The sequence below is a fragment of the Lycorma delicatula genome, chromosome 11, assembly GCF_047948215.1.
Source record: "Lycorma delicatula isolate Av1 chromosome 11, ASM4794821v1, whole genome shotgun sequence".
Lineage (NCBI taxonomy): Eukaryota > Metazoa > Arthropoda > Insecta > Hemiptera > Fulgoridae > Lycorma > Lycorma delicatula.
The window spans coordinates 41,140,829-41,167,532 of record NC_134465.1 but is presented as its reverse complement, the minus strand read 5'-3'; the positions used below and the strand labels follow the sequence as shown (position 1 = coordinate 41,167,532).

Genomic DNA, 26,704 nt, shown 5'->3' with positions numbered 1-26,704 from the left:
GTAATGATGACCATCATCATAAATTTAAAATTAATCATGCTGTTTGCAGTTAAAACATATGTTTTACTTGAATTTTTCAGTAAATCAACTGTTTCAACATGTATATTTAATGTGAACACATGTATATTTAATTTTTATATACATCATTGTATGTAAAAATTTGAATCACAAGTAAGAGTTTGAATCAGAATTGATCTCTGAGTTTTCTAAAAAGAAAATCTCTGCTAATTCGAGTAATACTTAAGGCAACAATAATTTAAGAAAATTTTACGGTTAACTGAAACGTATAAATCCGGGCAACCGAGAGGTCGGATGTATAAGAACAGTGATTATTTTACTAACTGTAAATACAATTTAAAAAATTAAAATAAAAAAGTTATTGAAGTGTGATTTGTAACACTTGAATTACTTAAACGACAAAAGTTTATTAATCGTACTTTTAAAATTCTGTACAATTATATCATTTTTGCTACCGATCAAATCTAAGGAAATTTTATCAGTTTTTATGTTTGTAATTACAAAGGTTTTGCTAAAACAAAAAAAAAAATATTTACATAAAATCGTGTGCGCGCGCAACATACACACGCATGCACACGAATAAATAAATTAATGTATTATTTATTAACAGATAATAAGGTTTACTGAAACAGAAAATTATTTAAGACTTCCGATCTCTCGGCTAACATACCATGTATAATATTAACAGGCAGGCTATATATGAAAATTTCTATCAGTATTTTACAATCAATGTGATTGACAGGTGCTGTGTTGTCATTTAGACGGATTATTTATTCCCCCCTGACTTCACTACCTTCTCAATAGGTGTCAAGGTAAATCGCTACTACGCCGCGTTTGTCTTTTCAACACATTTGTATAGAGTAAATCTTATTAAGCTAACAAATAAGGACAATGTAAAAAAAAATATTTTTAATATTTGTGGTAAAATTTTGATTACTTTTTTTTTTAATTTAATAACGAGTCAATTTATAATTTTATTATTTATAATAAAAAAATTACAATTTCTCTAAAATATTTAAATCGAAGTTATATTCTCATTTACCAATACCGTTGTACGATTAATAAACTTTTGTCGTTTAAATTTGTTTTAGCAAAACCTTTGTAATTACAAACATAAAAACTGATAAAATTTTCTTAGATTTGATCGGTAGTAAAAATGATATAATTGTACAGAATTTAAAAAAAAAGTATATATTAAAAGTTATAAGTTAAAATTAAAGTTATTCCCTGAACCAAAAGCTTTACCATCATGAAGAAGAAAAGGAGTGAATAGAGAGAGCTATTGCTAATATCTAAGAATTTTTATTACTACGAAATAATGATTAAATAATTGCATAAAAATAAATACGTTCTAAAATTAATACCAATGTCACAATCGATTTATCCGTGCTTCATACATAATTTCATTTTTTTTAAATTAATTATGTTTTGTAATATTTTATTTTACAAAAATAATTTTTATCGACTGATTATCCGATATAGTTGTGACAGCTTGAAATATATTATATAGAAAAATGTTTCTCTTCAGCGATTTCAAGCTTTCAGTAAAAAATGTATGTCATAAAGATATTTAATTTATTTAAAAAAAATAGTAATTTAATATTTCCATCAAAATAAATATACTTTGAAATTAATATCTACGTAACAGTCAATTATCCGGTTCTTCATATATAATTTATTTTTTATTGGAATTACGTCCGTATTTTAATATTTTTATTTCCCATATTTTATTCTTAATATCTTGTTATTCGATAGAGTCGTGGTATCTTACAATCTATTTGGATAAAGAATATACTTTATTTATTTTAACCAAAGTAATGGTTAAATATTTACATCGAAGTAGGTACCGTATCTTCGAAATTAATTTTAGTGTTAGAGTCGTTTATTCGGCTCTTAATACAAGATTTATCTTAAGGAGATTGTGTATGCAGAGGAATATATTTATTTTACATGTTTTAAGAAATAACTAATTTTTAGTATCCGTATTCAGTGTTAATTTATTATAGTGAGATTTATTCGTCTCCAGTGATTAAGCTTTCTATATAAAAAACTATTATTACATTTATCTTAGCGATAATTCTCAATTTTAATAAATTTTTTTTAGTGTGTATGCGCGCGCGCGCGCAATACCGTAGAATATTTAAACCTTGTTTGTAGTTATTTTTTAATTCTCTTGTTCAAAGTGCATTTTTGTTAAAACTTTGTAATTAAAAAAATTACTGATAAAGTTTCTGACGCTTTTTTGTAAAACATTCTTAAATTTTTTAATACCTTTTCGCAAGTGAAAAAGATTCACAATTTCTCATTAGAATTATAATAAAAAATTGTTAACGGTAAATTAAAAGATAAATAAAATTTAACCTCTTTTCTAAAGATTTTTCCCAAGGAGAAGAAAAGGGACAAGAAACATAGCGCTACTGTAATTCGTAGCCAAAGGTACATACGAAGGTGATGTATCCATTTCGATCCTCAAATGCTTCTTATTTCCTTCACTGTAAATAATGTGTCCGTTACAATTTGGTTGAATGGAAATTTTGTATTAGTACAATCGCTTTTAATGAGTCTGATTAGGATTCGAACCTGACATCCTTGAATTAAAAACCCTTAGCTCTGCCAGTATACACAAGAAAATTTATCTGGATAAAGAATATTTTTTTTTAAATTCCAGACTTCAAATATCAATCGAATCACTTTTAATGCGCGTTCAGTTAATTATAATAAATTATTTAATTAGATGGTTTGCAGTTACCCGGATTTCTAATGTTCATTTATCCGAATACTGGCGTTTTTTTCAATTCCCAAGTTACTTATATATCTAAAAAAAAAAATATTTTTAATAACCAAAATTAGTTTTAATGTTTCGTTAGAAATAATTGTTTTGGAAATAAATATTTATTTAACAGTCGATTATACGGGCCTTCACGGTTCGTTTAATTTTATGGCAATGTCTTGAACATTTTAATATTATTTTAAATATTATTTATTTTTGTTCCTTTCTTTCCAAGGAAATTTTTTTTTTATTATTCCTGAGTATACGAGGTGCGACAATAAAGTAATGAGACTGATTGTTCTTTGCAAGATGTGGCAACCCTGCAGCTTGCGTAGGCACACCATCTTTGACCTTGGTCTATAAGCTACTTCTAGTCCAAGCGGCACATTGATGCAACTGCTCAGTCGTGAGTTGTGCTGTAATAAGTGAACACGTGTTTGTGTCTCTCGTCACACAAAAAAAACCGCAAAATATTGCGCAACGGTATGCCATTTCTTTTTGCGTTAAATTGGGTGAAAACGCGACGACAACTTATGGTAAGCTTCAGAAGGCTTTTGGAGAGGAGGTTATGTCAAGAGCTCAAGGTTTTCGGTGGCATAAAATTTCTAGTGAAGGCAGAACGAATGTTGAAGATGAAGACCGCAGTGCACGACCATCCTGGATAATGTCAACTTGACCAGGGTGCGTGAAATCGTACGATCTGATCGAAGATTATCCGTGAAAATGATTGCAGAAGAACTCACCATCAATCGAGAAACGGTTCGTCTAATATTAACTGAAGATCTTGGTATGAGAAAGATTTGTGCAAAATTGGTCCCCAAAAATCTCACACAACAGCGAGAAACACGGAAAAATGTGGCAGCTGATCTGTTAGAGCAAACGGAAATCAATCCAGATTTGTTGAGCACACGGATCAACACCACACCGGTTATCACCAGTGATAACACGTATCACTAGTGATGAAAGTTGATTTTTTTCAATACGATCCAGTGACAAAACGCCAAAGTTCGCAGTGGTGCTCAAAGGGATCACCCAGACCAAAAAAAAGCTCGCATGTCAGTCAAAAGTGAAACGCATGCTTGTGCGCTTCTTCGATTCCAAGGGAATTGTTCATAAAGAGTGGGTGCCTCCTGGACAAACAGTTAACCGATATTTCTACAAAGAAATTTTACAAAGACTTCGTAAACGAGTTCTTCGCGTGCGTGCCAACATTGCTGATAATTGGATTCTGCATCACGATAATCCGCCATCCCATACCGCTCTGTCAGTACAGCAATTTTTAACCTCAAAACAAATTTCAGTACTACCACAGCCACCTTATTCACCCGATATCGCTTCGTGCGACTTTTTTCTATTTCCAAGAGTCAAAATGGCGGTCAATTGACACCATTTTCAAACAACACAAGATGTCCAAAAAGCTGTGACGAGGGTCTTGGAGGATATTACAGAAGATGAGTTCCAGAAATGTTACCATCAATGGCAGAAGCGCTGGAATAAGTGTGTGCAATCAGAGGGGAACTACTTTGAAGGAGAAAACACTAAACATGACTAAAACGGTAAGCAACATTTTTATTCACATCAATCTCATTACTTTATTGTCGCACCTCGTATATTCATTTATGAATAATTAATGACATGAACTGAAATCGGTGTACAAACGTTAAGCTACTTACGAATCGAACCAAGGAGCTGCAGTTTATCAGTATATTTTTGACAACGCTACCGTTGTGAATTTTTTTCTTGTTAAGCATACATGTACAACATCCTTTACTCGCTTCTAATTATTATACTTGATTAAGTTTTTATTTAACAAAACAAATAATTTAACTAATTTTTTTATTGTGGTCGGTATAAAATAAATAAGGTAGGCAGAAATGAGTAATACGTTACTTACTCGTAAATGGCATAATTCACATTAAAAATATGTTATGTCTATAAAATATATACAATTTATAAAGCGTTAATGAAAATTATTTGACTATACGAGCTGTTCCGGGACGTATAAATTTAGGACCCCAAAATGAGAAAAAACGTTGACAAACGATCGAGTTGTTAACCCCGCAGTACGCTTGCGTACCGTAATCCAAGGTGATTAATTTTTATTACATTTAGTGGAGGAAATAAAAACAGGCAAAGAATGATCAGCTTGCATTACGGTGCGCAAAAGATTGTCAACGGATTTTTACAAATGAGGTGTCATTTTGTTCAAAATAAAAAAATTAATAAATTTTGTAATAAGTAAATATTTGATCAAACAAATAATTACAAATGAAAATTAAAAAGTTAATAAGGCCGCCATATTGAAATTTTTGAAGGTGACTAAATTATTTATTTTGTAGAATAAGACACAAGTCTTAGAGAAATAATTTTTTTGGTTAAAAATCACAAAATGGCGTCCAAAAGGAAAACAAAGCAAAGTAGGATTTATGTCGATATTATAAACGTTTTTTCCCGTTTTTGTATCCTGTACGGTATTTGAAGTTGGGTGAATACGTCCAGGAACACCTGTACATCGTTTGTACATATTAATAGAAGATTAGATTCAAGTTTTTTCTTCTTTTTTTTTTAAATAAGTACCGTTAAAAGTTCATTAGCCGATTAATATGGGTTCCGTAAAGTAAAATCATTTAATTTTATTTTGAATGAATAGGCGATAAGGACCTATTAAGTGGTTTTGTAATTTATTAAAAAAAGTTATCGGGAAATAAACTGAGGCTCTTGTAAGCCGAAGTATGTGCAGTAAAAAAAAACCCGTTCTGTTAATTTGAAAGAGGTGAATAAAGTTATTTTTTTTTTTTTTTAGGAATGTCACTACTTTTTTCAGCACATGTAGCACACATTCATTCTCATAAACGAATAAACTGGTAATATATAAAAAAACATTATACAAAATTAAAAAAATATATATAATAGTATTTCTATGCTTATTTTTATCGTACGGTTCAGAAGTTTTGATTGCAAAAAGTTGACATTGTTTCTCAACAAATTATTTTGTAATTTAAATACACATCTAAAAATTATTAATTTTTTACCAATTCGATGGCATAAGCGTGTTTGACTGTTAAACAGAAGGCCCCCTGTTTGATTCCGATTAGGGTCCCTAAAACTTATAACGGAAATATAATTAAACCTTCAATGTAATCACTGATGATTTTAGTTACTGAACCGACTTAAAGTTTGTTAATGTATCTAAAATGAAATATAATAAATTCTACGTGAAAAGCTGTTTTTAAAAACATGAAATTCACTTTACTTACATCAATATGGTTAAATTAGATGTACTATAAATTTTACTTCTCTGGTTAATTAATGGCCAAATAACCTAAAATATAACCAAACATATAACTTGTTTAATTTTTATTTGTTAATTTTGCGATACTGGTTGCTGTTATTTAGAACTATTTGGATACATTATAAACAGATAAATACAGTAAATAATTATTAATTTATTTTTTAAAGATAAATGAGTAAAAACTGGGTTCTAACGTTTTTAATCCACAAATAGTTTGAATAACACAAACAAAATAAAACAACTGCAAATTATTGTTTCAAAAACCGTAATAATATTAATAAAAAAAAATAAAACTCACCTTAATCAATAATAAGGGACGTCTCAATCAAAAGATGTGCACTGGATGACATTAATAAATGGATTAGGTTACGCTAAACAAAAAAGTGAATGTTAACTTGGAGCACTTAATGCATATGAGTAATCTACCGACAATTTCCCGCCAGTCAGTACGACACAGTTGCTAGCTGGATTTCTAGATATTTCTTTTACACTCACGTTGGCCTGTCTTCCCCCCACTACGGCACGACCGTTGACAACAAATCTTCTAACTAGTCCTTTTAAAAATCAAAGTTATGAAAAAACTATTCCATCAAAAATTCGGTTCGCAAACTGTTTCATTCACGACCAATTTTTTTTTTTTTTAACAACTGACCATCCAGTATAGGTTGCCTAATATTAAATTATTTTTACTATTATTATTATTTATCAGACTTGACGAACTTAATAATTATAGAAAATATTAAAATGCATTTCATAAATGCACCTATTACTAAAACAGCCAGCGTTATAATGAGATTTTCTCTTATTTAATTATATCTAACAAATTTTTATGTATGTAATCAAGCTTGATATTTCGTACATGTCAATAATTTGCGCGCGCGTCAATAATTTTAGTGTTACTATTATATTTTAAATATCAAATCAGGAATTTTAAAAAAATTGTATTTTTTAAAATAGTATTTAAAAAATACTATAATTTATAATAGTGCAGTCTCTAATGAATGACTTTATAGTTATCAGCTCAAAAAAAAAAATAAATAAATAACAGGGCCACATCTTTTCATGAGTGGTACGTAAGGAGATAATGATTAATGTTATTTCTAAAGTTCAAAGTTATATCTAGCCGATCTCCATATTTTACAGTTCAGCAGTATTCAATATTCAAATCCAATGGATGTGTGTGCACGCACGTACACACACACGTTCATTATAATTATAAATATAAATAAACGTATAAACTTATAAATAAACTTTAGTATATACGTGAAGCCTAATTTAATTTTATTTAGATCTTTTAAAATATAATTCTTTGTTCTTAAATAATACCTGGCTATCAATAAATGAAACATTAATAATCCAAACATTCTATTGAAAGTTCATTAAGAGACATGAAATTAGATTTTGTCGGGTCTCATTTTCATTTTTATAATCTATTTTGTCACCTCTGTAATATAACAAACGATATACTGAAGGATTTGGGTTCGATTCTCGGCTTGAACATTAGCTTATACGTCTAATGCTTGTCTGAGTATTGCCAATTAAAAATAGCATACTCAAACTGAAAGTTCCGGATTTATTCTCATCTTGGAGACAGTTCACAGTATAATATGCTTATCCGAGTATCATCTTTAAAAAACACTATTCATAATCTTACGGCCCCGGGATTGATTCTTGGTCACTACAAATAATTACTTTCGTAATGCTTCTATCTCAGATTGCTTATATTCATGTGAATATTAGATACGGAATTGATTTGTTCTCCAGACTGTTCAATTTTATTTACGTATCATCTGTAAATAAGTTTGATTAATATGCTGGAAAAAAAAGGATTGATACGCTGAAGGGGTCGGGTTCGATTCTTAACTTAGACATCAGCTCACAAATCTACAATTTAATCAGATTAAAAAACTAAATGTATTGGGTTCTACTGTTTGAATTAGCGATTTTTTTAACATAATTTTTAATTTGCATATAAAGTAATACTTAAGCAGAGAACAATTTCAAAAATAAATAAAAATGAAAGCAAACGTAAAGCGTAAAGTTGCACGTTTTATTTGGAATTGTTGATTAATTATTTTATAAAGTAGCATATTCAATCCTGCTATTGTATAAGGGATGTATTAAAGTGATAGACTGTCTAACCTTGAACGTTTAGACACGGTTGGAGGGGGGAAAGATTACGTAACCGTACATAACAGAGACGCAGGCCAGACAGCGCGGCAAGTAACGGTTATCGTCTTCACGCATTACTAAAACAAATATACATAACCTGTTCATCTTAAATAATTAACAATGTTAATTATTGCAATGTGATAAGTGATTTCAATTTAATAATTAATAACAATTAATAATAGATCAATAATTAGCTTGTTTTGTGATTAGGAAATATATTTAATTGTTTTATTTAATTAAATATCTCATGTTTTATTCTTTACTTTTTATAGAGACCTTGAGAATAACAGAATTAGCGATATCCATTCAGATGCTTTCCTTGCTTTTAATCAACTTGAAGATCTGTAAGTAAAATAAAAGAATATAATTTTAATTTAATTGGAATAATTATTTTTAAATCAATATTGAAATGTCTTGAATTTATATTATTCGTTAGAAAAATTTTTCTTAAGGGTTCTTTAGGGAAAAAATAAGTAAAAATTATTATTTTTTAATAACTTTTAAGGGGTTAAATTAAGTAGGGATTGAAAAAGAGTGACAGGATCAGAAGAGCTGGTAACTTGAACATGTCAAGTATGTCCTCATTTTGTAGCGAGCAACCGTTAAAAAGAGTTGGTTTTTCACTCAATTCTTACAAATGGTAGAAAAGGGTGGGATATTTTCTATTATCATTTACATGAGTATTTTTAAGAAAGAAAAAATTTGTGTCTCCTAATAGTGTTCAAAATAAACATAACAATATCCTTTGAATGGACTCATTCTTTATATATCACCGACACCACATGGATTTGCATGAGTTGGTTAGAGAATGGCGATGCTGTACTGTGCCTTATCATATTGCTTGGCAAATCTTCATTTGCTCAGAACAATTCTTGTATTTATGCCTGAGAATAAGTCTACTAGTTATATATATGATTTACAGTTTTATGTCGATAATCAAATTTAATATTACTGTATACTTTCTGCTTATTTGAAATAATAGCAGTACCAGAAGAAAGGATTCATTTTCTGATAATAGGTGAATGTGCTGTTGTTCTGATTATAACAACTAGAAAACAATCTTGTTTCTGGGTGAACATCCATCAAATTATTGCTGTTGTGATAAAACAAAGCTAATGTGATCTTTCTGTCACAAGAATGGGCTCTCATCAATTTTCACTGCTTTGTTTGAATCATCCATTTTTATTAGGTAGTAGTATGTACCCCTTGTGTTGCTCTGGGATATAATTTTTTTATAAACCCATTCATTTATTTTTTTACAAAAATTGTTGTTGACTTTCCACAACAAATGTAAAACCTTTTTTTGCCTCCTTGTTAAATTTAATCTGTCAAATCTAGCCTGTTTGTTACCCTACAACATAATGTTTTGAATAAAAACACAAAGAATTGGAAGAAAGGGCATGTACAGAATAGCACAGAGTAACAGGAAATGTTGAATTTCATATTGGCAGCCCTGTAGTAAGGAATATAATACAGTAAAAAATTTTATTATAACATATATAATAAAAGTATTTAATCTTTTTAACTTTTATGACTACATATTTTTATATGTGTACAATTTTAGGTTTTAAATTTTAATGTGTGATTTTTAAAAAGAATATATTTTATTAACTGATGATAAGGGAAATCTTCGAAAGCGCTTTTATATAATAACACGCATAAGAAAAGAGTCATTATTGAAATCTCTACTCTTGGTGGTAAACTTTTTATACTATTGTCTTTTGTATATATATAAATAATGTAATACTATTTGAAAATTTTGTAAAATATTTCCAAAGGGAAGGGGTTCTAACCCTCCAGCAGCAGTTGCAATAGGAATGTCTAAAATACACAATATTTTTGCTTGGTTAGTAACAATTGTCCCAAGTTTGGTTGAAATTAATCCTGTGGTTTAGGAAGAGATGTGAAATTGGTTAACCTATGTGTTTACATTCACAACAGTTTTTCTTATAACAGTAGCATCTTTTATGCTAATTTCCCATATTTTAAACTGTATTTTCATGGATTATGTAATGTATCCTAATTGAAAAACATTGTATTGTGCATAATACAATTTAATAATCGTATTTTAATAATCCAAACTACAGTGGCTTCCCTAATTCTACGGAAATGTTTAATCCATAATGAACTCTGTGCTTTATAAACTTATATACTAATTATGAAATTTTATGAAAATTTTTTAAAGTTTTTTTTACTTCTTTATTAACATGAAAAAAATTTAAAAAAATTTCATTGTGAAATTTTCTTTATTAAATGAAAAAAGTAGGAAAAGTAGATTATCCATTTCATATTTCAAAAGTTCTGAAACAGTTTATTTGACAATGGATTTTTGTACTGAATAGGTACTAAATCTATGTGATTCATATTTGGGAAATCCATTATTACAGACTCAACGATGATTGATTCTTCAAACAGACAATTCTCAAACAGCTAGATATTATTAATCATTTTATTACCCCCTTGGAAGCCTTCCCTTGTTAATTACTGGTTTGATCTTTGTCAGTATATTAAAAAGAACACAAAACCGGTTATTTTGCAAAACAAATTTTATAACATTGTAAATAGCCTGAATCCTGATGCTACAGTTTATACAGATGGCTCAAAAAACATTAACTCTGTGGGTTGTGCTTTAGTGGTTGGCAACAGAACGTACATGTTTGGCCTCTCCAGCATCGCCATTATGTTCATCGCTTGCTTTTTGTTATTAATAAGGCCTTAAATATAATTAGTCCAACATTTTGACATGTATTTGTTTTCTCTGACACCATGAGTGCCTTACACTGCCATGTTCAGGCCATGTACATGCCTGAACATGAGTGCCATGAGTGGCAATTAGTACTCCAGACGACCCTGTTATCTATGAAATTGAGTGTGTTATTTCGCTAATACAACTATGAGCTTCTGCTGGACCCCCAGCCATATTGGGATTTCAGACAGTGAGCGTGCTGATAATGCGGAAAAAAGAGGCTTATTTTCAGCCTCCTTTCACCAATCTTGTCTTGCTTCCAATGATCTTGTCTGTTTCCTGAAGAGGGTGGTTCATGACAAGCGGCAAAGTGAATGGAATGCTACCATAAGCATTAAACTTCACCCAGTTAAGAACATTATGTCACTGTGAAGCTCCTCATGCAGAAATAACTGTCGAGGGGAGGTTATTATCTACCATTTGTGAATAGGGCACAATAGGCTCACTCATGGATATCTGTTGATCAAATAAATGTAACAGTTAGTGCCCACTGCAACTGCCAACTAATAGTGCATCACATCCCTGTGGATTGTATCTGTCATGCGGCATTGTGTTGCAAGTTTAAAGTAGGGGCGAACGTGCAAACTATTCTAGGGGATAATGAAAGTCTGATTATGATTTCTTAAGGCCGTCCATTTATAATCAAATATATAAATTATTGTAATGTGTTTCAATTATTTATGCCATTTGCTGTAAAGCAGATGTTACTTTTATTATTTTAATTGAGATAAATAATGCAATATATCTTTGTACTTTTAGCACAAAGATTTGCACTTTAGCATGCATTACAGGCTTTTTACTTTGAAGATGTGTCTTTTGTTGCTGGGTTTTTAGTTTTTAATTAATTTTTAATTGCCCTTTTTTTAACATATATTTTTTACAAAAAATATATTGTGTTCAGGAGATTATAACACAAAAGCCCAGAAAAACCAAAAATAAAAAAATATATCAAACAGCTAGAAAGTTGAAATTAGACATAGTTATTCTTAGTATTCTTATGTAGGTAAAAATAACAGAAAATTAATTTAATTAATAATCCCTAGATTGTTAAAAGAGGATTTTTATGCTTAAAATTCAGTGCTTACTCATGCTAAGAACAGTACTACAGATAAATTTTTATATGGTAAAATAAAATGTAATTGTGAGGTATTCATAAATTTTTTTTTTTTACTTTTAATTTTTGATTACAGGAATCTTGGGAATAATATATTTCCAAGTTTGCCGACAGCTGGACTGGATCGGTTACTTCATTTGAAAACATTTAATAATCCAAGGTTGCGTGAATTCCCACCACCAGAAAGTTTTCCTCGTATACAGACATTAGTATTATCATATGCTTACCATTGTTGCGCATTCCTACCTTTAATACCGGCTGAGCCACCGCCTCGTGTACCTCTTCATGAAGCTGTTCTATTTCCAACTGATAATGAGTTTGATATGAGTTTGTGGAACAACAGCCTTACAGATATATGGCCTCAATTACGTTAGTATTTAAATATTTACTTACTTTAGTTAATTACTTTGGCATATAATATTTATGTTAATAATATCTTTATTTTGGACCTAAAAGCACAAACTTATTCAAAATATTTAACATTACTACTTGCTGCTACATTAAGCCTATACAGCACAAGACAGTTAATCTCTTAAATTATTAAATACAATCACTCTTTACCTCTTTAACCTAACCTGTTATTATAAATTATTGAGATAATTACATAATAGTGTTCACTTTAGATTTAGTTGTATTAAATTCTAATCTGCTGAAAGCAATTTTTATCTTAAAAAAGGTCTGCTGTAAATATAAGATGAAAATATCAACTTTGAAATTGAAGCCTTTATAGGGAAATATCAGATTAGGAAAAAGATCAGAAAAAATTTCATATTTTAATTAACTTGGATGTGAAGTGTTGTTTTTCAAAGATGAGGAAGTTTTAAACAACTCAAGTGTAGACCAACTGGTCATAGAACTTTTAAAGAAAAAAACAAGGATAAATTCTACAAAACATTTGCCATACCTGTATTATTATATGATAGTAAGATGTAGATCAAAATGAAAAGATCAATTTTTTTAATACAGTCAGCAGAAATGAAGTTCCTGAGAGCAACAATTGGATCACTAGGTTAGACAGGAAGAGAAATGAAGAAGTGCGGAATAAGCTAGAGATATCTGCTCTGTTAGAGACCAATAAGTAATATAAATTGAACTGGTGTGCCCGCATTAATAGAATGTCGGAAGAACACATGCCAGATAAAATTCTGAAACGCAAACCCGATGAAAGAAGAGATAAAGGAAGACCTCTGAAAAGATGAGTGCTGAAACAGGCTGCCTAGTCTTCCTGTAAAGTAGAGAACAAACACAATAATTCTAATTGTTGATCACCCACTAATATACTTATTATTTTTCATTCATTTTTGAAAAATGTTCTTTGTCTTGTCAAACCTTTGAAAAATTTAACAACTTGTATGAAATTTTACAGAAAGGTTCCTTACTATTAGGCAGACTGACATATGTATAGTAATTTTCAATAAAATTTCCACTTTTTAGATAGTTTTCAGTAAACGTTGAGTGATTGGTACAGCTTTTTAGAAGGGCAACACCATCTGTCAGCCCTCTCTCACTGAATCATCAACTAGCAGGTGTTCTTTGTGCATACTAAAGAGTGTTCAAAAAGTTTTTTTTTTTTTTAATATTTTTAGTAAAGTGAGTAAAATGAATCATTAAACGTAAAAATCAGAAAAGATCTATTCCAAAAGAAATTTCCAAATGCACAAATAAAATAAAATAAATGGATGATGATCTGATGTCTATTTCCAAAATGTTATCAACAAGGAATGCAATTAAATGTATATTTATGTAGCTGGTATGCAACAGAGATATTTCTTGATGTACGTCAGTTTTTTTCAGAATAATTAATTAATTCTGTTACAACATTAATTTGTTTTATTGTGTAATATTTTTGTATTATTTATATATTTTTTGTTTTGGTTCCAGAAAATCTGAGTAAAAAATTTGGTACACAAATTAATGAATTGTGGGATAATTTTGGTTCTGACTTCACATATCCTGGAAATTTACCAGCATATGTAGAAGAATATTTTGAAGAACAAGAAAACAGTGGTACCAACGGTAAACAATCCCAAACCGATGCACATCCAGGACATATACAGTGCCTTCCTGCTCCCGGTAATTCATAATTAATCTATTTTTTTTATTTTCTTTATTATTAAACCGTCCTAGGTTTTATTTCTTATTTTTATTTTGGGTATTTCAGTTATCAATCAAAAATAGAAATTATTTTTATTATTTTTTCAGTTTTTCATTAGTTCTGTTAATCTTCTGCATCAGTAATGCTTTTTACTTCAGGAAGTTTGAAGGGTAATTCATGATTATTTGATATGTGAAATTGTTTAAATATGAAAAACATTAACCTTACTTAACCATGAATTAAATTTAGAATTTTTGGATTAAAGACCACTCTACTGTAGAGGTTAACAGTTTTACAGTTTACTGTTCTATTCAATTTATGAATTTTACCACTCCAAAATGTGTAAAATACACATATTTTGCCGTTTGCCACTGTTAACTTAATTTTATGAAGATGTATTTGTAATAAGTAAAGAATATTCTTAATTAATTGAATAAAATATTAATTATAACTTTTAGTTCCAGATTTTGGGTGTATTAATCAAATAGCATTACTAACAGAAGGTAGTAAAAGTTCATAAATTTACATAATTCTGTCTATTTCTGAAAGATTAGAAAATAATTGGGAAATCAACTTTTTTAGCAATCCCCATTTTTCTGTTTTTCCCAAGTAACATAAATGAATATTACAGAGTGGCTTGCCACTCAAAAATGGGAAATTTTGAAAGTAGTAGTGGCAGCCCTGAGGAGCTGGTAGAAAGGTGGGAGTGGCATCCTTCTGTGCACAAATATCTGCCATTTAGTAATCATGGACCAGTGAGTCGGTACACAATGATCATTTGCTGTGAAAGCATTTCACAAGAATGGTGACAGTAAGACTGCTGCTGAATGAGAATTCAGACGTCATTACAATTTAGAATGTCATGGTCGCATTCCATCTTGCCATGCTATCAAGGCATGGGTTGAGAATTTCAAGGAGATGGGTTCAGCTCTTAAAAAGAAATCACTAGGAGGTCAACGAACCTCAGATAACATTGAAGCAGTTTGGGCCTCAATTGGATGGAGCCTACAACGATTGGCAAGAAAACATGCAGCAGCATTGAACCTAAATCGAACAACCATCCGCCAAATACTCCGTAGTGATTTAAAGTTTAACCCTTACAGAATTCAAGTAGTACAGGAACTGAAACCATCAGACTATGTGATGCGACAACAATTCTGTTATAAAATGATTGAGAAGAACAATGACGACCCCAATTTTGATAACAGTCTTTTCATATCGGATGAGGCACATTTCTAAATCAGCTGGTGTGTAAACAAGCAGAATTGCAGATTTCTGACAGCTGAAAACCCTCATCAATTGCATGTTCTACAGCAGGATTTAGATTTAAAAACACCCATTATCTTATGTTATTTGAACTGCTTCATGAACCTGTTTTACTATATTTATCGCATTATTTTAATCAAACATTTTGTTTTTATCTTATGTACTTTATATTATATATTTGTGCAGTTACTAGTTTACATTATTTAATATTTTTCGTAATTATTTTCTTTCATTGGATAGATTATTGTCATAAGTAATGTAAAATTTAAATCAAATATCTCTTTCGAAAATTCAAGAAGTCAATTTAGAAAAAAATAAAAGAACTAAAACTAAAAAAAAAAACTAAGAAAATCAGTTGTGAAAATAAATGAAATAATCATGAAATGAGTTAAATCATATTTAACTCCAGATAATATTATAAAACAAAAGTATTTAAAAAATATTTTAAAAAAATAAAAAGAATACTGATGCCATCATAGAAGCTGAGAATCAGTGTAGTTTTCAAAAAACTACTTATCTGAAAAAAGTTTTAAGAGTATAATTCCTTCAAAGTAGTTTCCTTCAGCAATTACACGTTTTGCCAACATCTATAAAGTTGTTAGAAACACTCCCCTGTGATCTATTTTGAGATATTGTCTTCAGTTGCTTCATCCCATTGTCCATCAGCTTTCTTGTGTATTTTCTCTTAAAGAGAATTTTTCAGACAAAGAAGGAAGTAAAAATCAGCTGGCATCAGCTGTAGAGTATGTTGGATGCTCCAGAATTGTTGAATTGTATCATGCTAGGTATCCTTTAATAAGCATGGATCAATTTTCAATGAATCGTCATCAAAAACAATTCAGTTCTTTGTTTCCAATTTTTCAGGATGCCTCCTTCAGACTTCACCCAATAAACAACAAAGGATATCGATATACATTTCCTTATTCACTTCCTTATTATCTTTCTTTCAGGAAATGAATTCATTGTGAACAATATCCTGCATATGTAAACATCTTCGAACATAACTTTTCCTTCGCTTCTATCCAAACTAAATACCTGCAACCACTCTTGTGGTCACAGACAATGACACTATTTCTTACCAGTTTTTCTTCTGTCTATTCTAACATTTTCAACATGCTATATGTTTCTTCAGTTAACTAATTTGTTAACAAATTAGTTTTCTTCATTGCCAACTGATTCTTTATATTCTTGTTTGAGCATCACTAATGTCTCTGATGATGATTTTTTTTAGTAAAAAGTAAATTTTTATAATTGCGGACTTTATAGTTCCTGACATTTTTTGCTGCAACACACATGATATGAAATAAAACAGCTTTAGTGTTGTATTCAAAACAGGAAACTTGTGAAGCATCTGTATTGTGATAGAGTGCTAGCAACATAAAAACCAAATAATAATTTCCTCATTAATATGGTATGATTAATGGTATGAGAAAATTCTGGGAACTTTTTGAACCTATCTTGTATATCATTAATTAACAGTGTAATATATAAATAATTTATACTAATATTTTCATAATTAGAATTAAGTTATTTATTAATTCATTTTTTCAGGTCCATTTCTTCCATGTGTTGATTTGTTTGATTGGTGGACATTACGTTGCGGTGTGTGGGTTGTATTCTTATTGGCTATGCTCGGCAACGGTACAGTTGTATTCGTATTAATATTTTCAAGAAGTAAAATCGATGTGCCTCGTTTTCTTGTTTGTAATTTGGCTGCAGCTGATTTCTTTATGGGTGTTTATCTCGGTAAATATTACTACTTCATCTCTGTATTGTAATTAGTTTTATTAATTAATTTGTTATAAAATATATACATATAAATTTGTTTTCCTTTAATTGAATTTATTTAATTATTGATTAATTTATTAGTGCAGTCATCAGTATGCATTTTGAATTAACTTTTCTATAACATTTGCCAGTATTTGTGCATTATTAGAGGTGAAATAATATTATTAAGCGTATTATATTTATTTGTCTAGTTTTAATGAATTTATGTCAAAAGTAAAAATTAAACCTTACTTTAGCTGGAGCTTAAAAACTCCCTAGTATTCACAGAATATTTTATATTTGTATTATACAGAGCTTTCAGATAGCTAAACGGTGGCAGAGAAACTATCATAACTGCTTTTAAATGATTCATAACAACGTAATCTCATACAAATTAGAATTGTATTTACCTGAGTATTCTCTATTGCTTCGTAAATTATGAACTTTAGTATAAGAAATAAAAAAATAATATTTTTAGATTATTATACATTATTTACACTTAATTATGGGGTACTTAAATAGTAAATACAATGAACTAAAAGAAAGAATGTAGAATTTCTTTCCAAACAACATTTTTAATAAATATTTTGAATATTAATAAAAATTAATATATAAATAATAATACAGTGTTCAGAAAGTGATGAAACCTTATGGGAAAATGAATAAGTTACAATAATTGTTGAAAGTGGACTCCATTATGCGATTCACGTAATTGAATACGACATTGCATGCTCTTAAACCCATGTTGTAAAGTTTTTTGAGGAATTGCAGAAACACATCGTTCAATTTTGGTGTGTGATTCGAGAATAGTGTGAGGTTGAGGTTTGTAAGCAGCATCTTTAAGGTATCCCGACAAGAAAAAGTCAGGAGGGGATAAATCAGAAGACCGAGGGGAGCCACAATCCCTTCAAAATCACTTGTCTATCAATACACTGATCCAAGAAAGTCATAGTGTTGTTGGCTATATGAGCTGTAGCATTGTCCTATTGAAACCATGTGTACTCTACCTGATCTGCAGGTATAGTGTTAACAAATTGTTGCACCATCTATATGTAGTGCTCACCATTCACTGCGCCATGTAAGAATGTCATGAAGATTCGCCTATGTGACATTTCACACCAAACACCCACTTTTTATCCATACAGAGGGGACTCGTGCAGCCGATGTGGATATTCCCTACACCAAATGGATGAATTCTGTGATGCATTCACATTTCCATCAAGTTGGAACTGTGCCTCGTCAGACTGCAACCAATCATTGAGTTCTTTCTCATCTGGCGCTACAGATGACATGAATCGCTGACATAAAACTACACATTTTCCAGTGACTGTGGGTAATAACTCGTGAGCAACACTAATTCTGTACGGATGCATCTTTAAACACTTTTGCAATGCCATGTGGGTAGTACCGATGAAGAGACTGGACCAGTTAGTTAGGCGTCACACAGACTTCTTGGGACTAACAGAATATGCGGCTTGCATGTTGATCGACTTTTCTGGTGTTAGTGCTATTAATCTACCTTTTTTGGCTGCATCTGCTGCATTCCCTGGCTCTTTGAACTTATCATACAGCTGGAGGACTTGTTTGGTGCATCCACACCATACCTTTTTGTGAAGGCATTCTAGGTCTGGACATAATTGGCACTTCTAATGTATTAGGAAACAATGAATATTCTGTGCTACATTGTGCAACACATTTTTCCTCAATTTTCATCAATGCTACAAAAGAAGGAAACATTCTTCCATACGGTTGCGTCACTTTTTGAACACCCTCTGTAATAATAATTACAGTATTAAACTGTAGTATTGTAATATTTGTATTATTTGATTTTACTGAATTTTTAATCATTTGTTATATATTAATAATTTAAAATTTACGATAAATATATTTATGATTAAAATCTATGTCAGATTTATTTGTATTTTAAATTATAACTTTATAAAATAAAAAAAAAGTTTTTCTAGTCCTAAGAATTATAAAACGTACTGTTTGGTAGATGAGTAGTTTGAGGCTTTTATATTTTAACCCTAAAGGATCATTGATATTGTCTTCCAGCTAATTCTTATGTTCTGCTTGATTAAAATATATCCTGGTCTGCTGATCCAGGGTTATAAATGCTACATTTTTATTTCCTACCCAAACAAGGGATGCAACTGCCTATGAGGTCCAAAATCAAAAACCCACATTAGATTTATAGTGACTTGTGGAACATCATAGGATAGAACATCAGATGTCATAGTTGCTAACCCTTTCAGGGATAATTAGCAGTGATATGTGCACATGCACACACACATAAACACACGCATGCATGCACACAACTAACCACTTGATGGATGCATTGCCTTTAAATAAGCTGTCACTGAAGCATTGAGATCTTACACTTTTATACATAGTTGAAAACACCTACTGTTGTAAGATAATAACTTAGAGCAGTGTTTCTCAACCTGTGGAGCACACTCCATTAGGGGGAGCATGAGCTTATCAAAAAGAAAATATTATTAAAAAAATTTATTAATTTATTGAAAGGAAAGCAAAACAAAATACATTCTGACATAATAAATAATAAAATACACATTTACACCAATATAATTCTTAACTTATCAATTCTAAATTAAAAACAAGTTCAATAAATGTTAGAAACACCCTTGGGCCTGAAATTTTTTCAAAGGAAGGTTTAATATAAGAAATAGACGCTCTGAATTCTTTTTCCATATTTACCCGAGATCTATATTTTGTCTTCAAAGCACCCACCGCAGAAAATCCAGTTTGACAAAGGTAGAATGTTGAAAATGATAATAGTATACCAGATGCTCTTGTTTTCAGTGCAGAAAACTCATCAACCACACCTGACCAAAATTCAAAGAATGGTTTACAACTAAATTATCTTTTGATTTCGCCACTTACTGTAAAGTCTATGAAGATTTCTTCTTCGGCAGTTGGTAGCCCTTTGGGAGTATTTTGAAATGGACCCCTAACTCACTTATAACTTGCTACCAAGTTGATGTCGGCAGGAAAATACTTTTTAAAATTCTTTGCCAACAGCTAAATAATTTTCAGTGGTTATAAAAACATCTTTCAGATATTCTTCAGTCTTGTAAGTTTTAACACATTCATCCACATTTGCAAACATTTCTAGGTTTTTTGCTTTAAATTTCTGCTACACAATTCCAATTTTCTACAAAAAGCATTAACTTTATTACCAGTATCCAACATATGTATATTTGCTCCTTAGAGTTGAAGATTCAAAGTATTTAATTTCTCAAATATGTTGACCAAGCAGCTCAATTCCATCACAAGTAAACAATCTCAAAACTTATCGGCTACTGGTCGGTTTTCCTTTTCTAGAAAAATTGCGATTTCATCTCTTAATTTATAAACACATTGTAAAAATTTCCCACGTGTGATAACCATCTTCCCTCACAATAAAACAGTAATGCTGATTGTACTGTACCAATGTCTTTACAAAGTGTAGAAAATATTCTTGATTTTAAGGGTCTCATTTTTATATAATTTACTATGGTTACAACCATCATTAGCACAATATTCAGACCTGGACTCATTTCTTTGGAAGCCAGAACTTTTTTTGTTGATCATGCAATGTGTCAGAGATTTGACAGGCAACAGTATCAATTGATAGAAGTATGGACTGCAGTTGTTTGGCAAAATTATCTCCAAACATAGTTTCTATAATCTCAACTGCGGAGGCATTTTACATCTCGATATTTTACATGAAACTTTGTAATAGGCAAGTAAAGCATTTTCATTCAGAAATTTTTTTTTTAAATGATGTTTGCTTTTCATATGATTTTAATTTTAATTCAAAGAATTCTCGGAGAGTTGTTAACATACTCACTATGAAGCGTTTCCAAATGTCATTTAAGTTTATTAGATTTCATGCTGTCTGCTGCCAAATTTTTGAGTGAATGACACACAGGGGCTTTTCTTCTTCATTTAGTTCAGTACTAGTAAACCTAAAATTTATTTATTCTTGAGAATATTTTCTTGATTTTATTTTCGGAACCACGCTCGTCTGTGCACTTGATGTTTCACTATCGCCTAACGCTCGCTTAGGCTCACTTAAAAATGTATCCATGATTCTATATAAATCCACTGCCGTGAATATTTAATACCGTGAATTTCAATTAACACGCAAATTATAAAAATATACATTCACGATAGAAGGATCGAGTCGACTGAGCCTTGCTGGAATTGAACGAGATGCATCATTTATACACGGTCGCAGATGTTCCAGAATGTTTGAGACAAATCGGAACTTCTCGCCAAGCCACGAGAATGTCCGATATGATGTGGACGTAAGACACAGAGCAATAGAGAACCATCGATTTTGTTTTGTCAATGTAGCGTATCGGTGTTGCCAAATATCAATAAATTTATTTATTCTTGGTAATTCTTAAGTTTTGTAATTAAGGTCGTAGTGTAACTTTAGCGTTAAAATTCTCAAAGTACATTATTATCGTATATATTGTTATTGTATGAGAGGGGGACGGCGATGAAAATTATGATTGAAATTTGGTCGCAAATACTGAATGGTTGAGAAACGCTGACTTGAGTGAAATTTGTTACATGTCCAACAGGTAGGTTGTTTACATATGATTGCTCATATAGTGCCGTATGAAGAATGGCTGACGAAAGGTTTTCTTCCAGTTTTGATAGCTAATAATTCATGGTTATCGCTTTATACTTAATGATTTTAATTTTATAATCTTTGATTTCAGGTATGTTGGCAGTGGTCGATGCTTCTACGCTCGGTGAATTCCGTATGTATGCTATTCCGTGGCAGATGTCTGCTGGTTGTCAGTTAGCCGGATTTCTTGGTGTTTTAAGTTCAGAACTGTCTGTTTATACGCTAGCGGTTATAACATTAGAAAGGAATTATGCGATAACACATGCCATGCACCTTAACAAGAGATTATCCTTAAAACACGCCAGTTATATCATGTTATGCGGTTGGACGTTTGCGATCGTTATGGCTATATTACCGTTATTCGGTATATCAGATTATCGTAAATTTGCGACATGCCTTCCGTTTGAAACGACGACGAGCCCTTGGAGTCTTTTTTACGTTGTATTTTTAATGTTTATTAACGGTGTTGCGTTCCTTATTTTAATGGGCTGTTATCTGAAGATGTATTGTGCAATTCGTGGTTCTCAGGCGTGGAATTCAAACGATTCAAGAATCGCAAAACGTATGGCGTTATTAGTTTTTACTGATCTTCTTTGTTGGTCGCCGATCGCATTTTTCTCCACAACCGCCGCGTTAGGTCTTCAGTTAGTGACATTAGAGCAGGCTAAAGTGTTTACAGTTTTCGTTTTGCCTTTGAATTCTTGTTGTAATCCGTTCCTTTACGCTATTCTAACGAAACAGTTTAAGAAGGATTGCGTGTTAATATGTAAAGCTATCGAAGAATCACGAGTTACGCGCGGTATCGGACGTTGTCGACACAGTTCAAATTTCAGTAATCGACAGACACCGGCGAATACAAACAGTTTAGTGGATAGATCGTCGAGAGACCACAATCATCCTCATCAGCCTTGTCAACCTTGCAGCTGTAATATGAAACTCTTGGGCGACGAGTCGTCCCAACAAGAAGATTCGAGAATGTGGGTGTATAAAAAGTTAAGTTGGTTATCGCGTTGTTTACAAAGGGATAACGATAACAGACGTCATACCCGATCCGATCAGTATGCTTATCAGATCGCTGAAATTCAACAGAAGCAGCATAAACGAGCTTCATCGGTTTCCTCGAGTGAAAATTTCAGTTCGTCGAGATCGGATTCGTGGAGACAAAATCACCATCATTGCGGTATTCCGATGCGTTTATTAGATCCGAAACGAAGAGCGTCGTCTTGGATCGTTACGAGAAAAACATCGCAGGATTCTAATCTATCCAGTTCAAGAAACGATTCGTCAGGTTCTGCGACGACAGCCAGTACAACCATGTCGCGCGTATCACGATCGAGCGCTTCGAGCGATATCCGTTCTAAACCGAGACTTACTCGTCAAAGCGCCGTACAAGACGATTCGGAACCGCCCGGTTCGCCTGCACGATTGACCGTTAGATTTCTAACGACTATTCCGTCGGCCGCTGAAACTAGCGTACAACAAGACGATGAATCGACACCTTGTTATGCGATTTTACATACGGCACCTGCACCTGAATTGTCGACTGCTAGTAATTCTCAGCAACAACCTCCTAGTCATCAACCTTCCAAGAAACATTCGCCAATTAGTGATAAAAAATTACCTTCATGAATATAAATATTATGTTATCTGTACGGTTTAATATTATATTTATGTATTAGTATGTATGTAACTTAATTATTAGTTTAGGTAAAGAGCATATCCAAATATTTGTCATAATATGGTAATAGATTTTTTAATACATTTTTATAGCCACTTTTTTCTTTTAGTTGATCGTGACTTAAACTGGAGGAATTGGGCCAAGTTTTACGCCCAGATATCTAAAAATTAATGTAATTTATGTTAATAAACTGTATGCCTAATGGTTACAGTGCTACTAAAATATATTAAATTATGTTGCTTACAATGAAAAATGACACCTCAATTTAGAACAGAGTACCTCATCAGTGCAAATATATAAACATTCTTTAAAAAACAGTAATAATTGAAGAACATAAGAAAGAAGGCGTAATAAGAAAGGGAGTCTGACAAGGATGTTCCCTATCCCGTTACTTTTTAATCTTTACATGGAACTAGCAGTTAATGATGTTAAAGAACAATTTAGATTCGGAGTAACAGTACAAGGTGAAAAGATAAAGATGCTATGATTTGCTGATGATATAGTAATTATACCTGAGAGTAAAAAGGATTTAGAAGAAACAATGAATGGCATAGATGAAGTCCTACGCAAGAACTATCGCATGAAAATAAACAAGAACAAAACAAAAGTAATGAAATGTATTAGAAATAACAAAGATGGACCACTGAATGTGAAAACAGAGGAGAAAAGATTATGAAGGTAGAAGAATTTTGTTATTTGGGAAGTAGAATTACTAAAGATGGATGAAGCAGGAGCGATATAAAGTGCCGAATAGCACAAGCGAAACAAGCCTTCAGTCAGAAATATAATTTGTTTACATCAGAAATTAATTTAAATGTCAGGAAAAGATTTTTGAAAGTGTATGTTTGGAGTGTCGCTTTATATGGAAGTGAGACTAGGACGATCAGAGTATCTGAGAAGAAAAGATTAGAAGCTTTTGAAATGTGGTGCTATAGGAGAATGTTAAAAATCAGATGGGTGGATAAAGTGAAAAATGAAGAGGTATTGCGGCAAATAGATGAAGAAAGAAGCATTTGGAAAAATATAGTTAAAAAAAGAGACAGACTTATAGGCCACATACTAAGGTATCCTGGAATAGTCACTTTAATATTGGAGGGACATGTAGAAGGAAAAAAAAATTGTGTAGACAGGCAACGTTTGGAATATGTAAACAAATTGTTAGGGATGTAGAATGTAGGGGGTATACCAAAATGAGACGACTGGCACTAGATAGGGAATCTTGGAGAGCTGCATCAAACCAGTCAAATGACTGAAGACAAAAAAAAAAATAGCTCACTTTGTTGTAGATTTATTTTTTTTTTAAATTTAAACATAAGCTTTTTGAAAGTTATTTGAAAATGTCACAGCCTTTACTAAGTTAAAAAGTACCCAATTTCCCCTCCTTACTTTTTCAGACCCTGTAACAAAGGATTTTTGACATAAAAGATTTCTTTAACAGGGATATTTTTGAGTTTATCAGAAATGATATTGAGTTCTACCACAAAGGATTCAAAAGTTAGAACACTTTAAATGTAAAAGCAATAAACATTATACTAAAAATCTATATTGAGACTTTTTTATTGAATTTTACCAAGATTTTAAAAATTTGCTTAGATTATCTTCGACATAGATAGTATTTATATAGTATATATTCTTTTTCTTCAAGTGTTGTCTTCTGCATTGGAATTCTGGAATTATCATCGTGACCGTGACCTTAATTATAGAAGCTGCTGCTCGTAACAAGTCACTTATCACCCTGTCAGATTACTTAGCTGGGATACTCATCTTTTTCTTCTTATATCTCTCCTTCCTTGGAACTTTCCCTGCATAGAGTAGAGTAGCATATTTTATCCCTGATATTATGCAATCAAGATTTAATAGTTTAGAGTTCTTAACTGTTTTTATAATTTCTGTTCACTTTCCTGTTCATTTCAAAACTTAACCATTTGTGATTCGATTTGCCTGAAATATTCTTAAACGTTCCCATAAATCCAAAAGAGTAAAGCTTTTTAATGATTGTGGAGTTCAGGAGCTATGCCTCCATTCCATAAAGAAAATTAGGAAAGATATAGCATTTGGCTAAAGAAACTTTCAAGTTCAAGCTCAATTCTTGCTGCATATTAACCTTTTCGTCGTAATGAAACTTACTCTTGTAACTAGCCTCATCTCAATTTTTTATTACTTTGCACTGATGAAGTATGAAATTCTAATGACAGGCTTTGTCTTTTATAATGTACAGTATATCTGATTTACTTCATTTCCTCCGGTTATTCAATATTGATTTATTAACTAAATAGAAATCTAAACCACAATTAAAAAAAAAAGTTTTCTATGAATATTGATGAACATTATAAATATTTAAAGACAAGTTTTTGTTTGTAAATCCACCTGATCAAATAAAATCCAAAAATTTCATTTTTATTTGTAGGAATGGAAAGTATTGTAATGAGAATACTTTGGTAATGCTCTTTTTAATTAAATATTTATTATTTTGTAAATTATTTTGTGTGTATTTATTATTGTGAATGAATGTTATTGCTCAATTTTTTAGAGCTAGTATAATTCTAAATGTTACTTTCATTTAAAAGTTATTTTAAAAATTTGTACATCTAAAATCCAATTATTTTATTTGTTTAGTAATATATTTCATAATTTTTATATTTATTTTAATTTTAACTAACAATAATTAAAAAAAAGAACTCTGGAATAATATACTTGTGATCTGTTTTTCTTTTTTCTTAAATATGTGATTTTTTTTCTATTAGATCAGTTATGTATTCCAAGCTAGGAATTAAATTCAGGATCTTTAGTATTTCAGCCGTTTTCCTCTTTGAACTGTTTTAGCGAGGTACTGATTTAAAATCAATAATTTCGACTTATTTTTTATTTATTTATGCCAGGTTACAGAGTAACAGCATAGTGACATGATGTAAAGGCATCTGTGCACAGTCTGTCGTGTAATTGTAAATATACTGGTAAATGTGTAGTCTTGAACAGACTTCGGCCGACCACTCCTAAGACATGTGGTTAATTGAAACCCAACCACCAAAGAACAATTGTATCCACAGTTAGTATTGAAATCCATATAAAAGCAACTGCCTTTACAAGGACTTGAACTTTAGAACTCTCGACTTCAAAAATCAGCTAATTTTGCAATGACGA

The 26,704-nt window shown here is 31.1% G+C and overlaps 1 protein-coding gene across 1 annotated transcript in view; it reads left to right on the top strand.

The window, feature by feature from the left end:
• rk (G-protein coupled receptor rickets) overlaps window positions 1-25,848 on the top strand; it is a 354,008-nt gene extending 328,160 nt beyond the window's left edge. The window contains exons 13-17 of the mRNA XM_075378867.1: window positions 8,525-8,596; window positions 12,189-12,481; window positions 13,994-14,185; window positions 17,025-17,219; window positions 21,977-25,848. Coding sequence (XP_075234982.1) covers window positions 8,525-8,596; window positions 12,189-12,481; window positions 13,994-14,185; window positions 17,025-17,219; window positions 21,977-23,514 — 2,290 coding nt within the window. The 3' untranslated portion in view covers window positions 23,515-25,848. The remainder of the gene's footprint in view (window positions 1-8,524; window positions 8,597-12,188; window positions 12,482-13,993; window positions 14,186-17,024; window positions 17,220-21,976) is intronic.
• The last annotated feature ends 856 nt before the right edge of the window (window positions 25,849-26,704 follow it).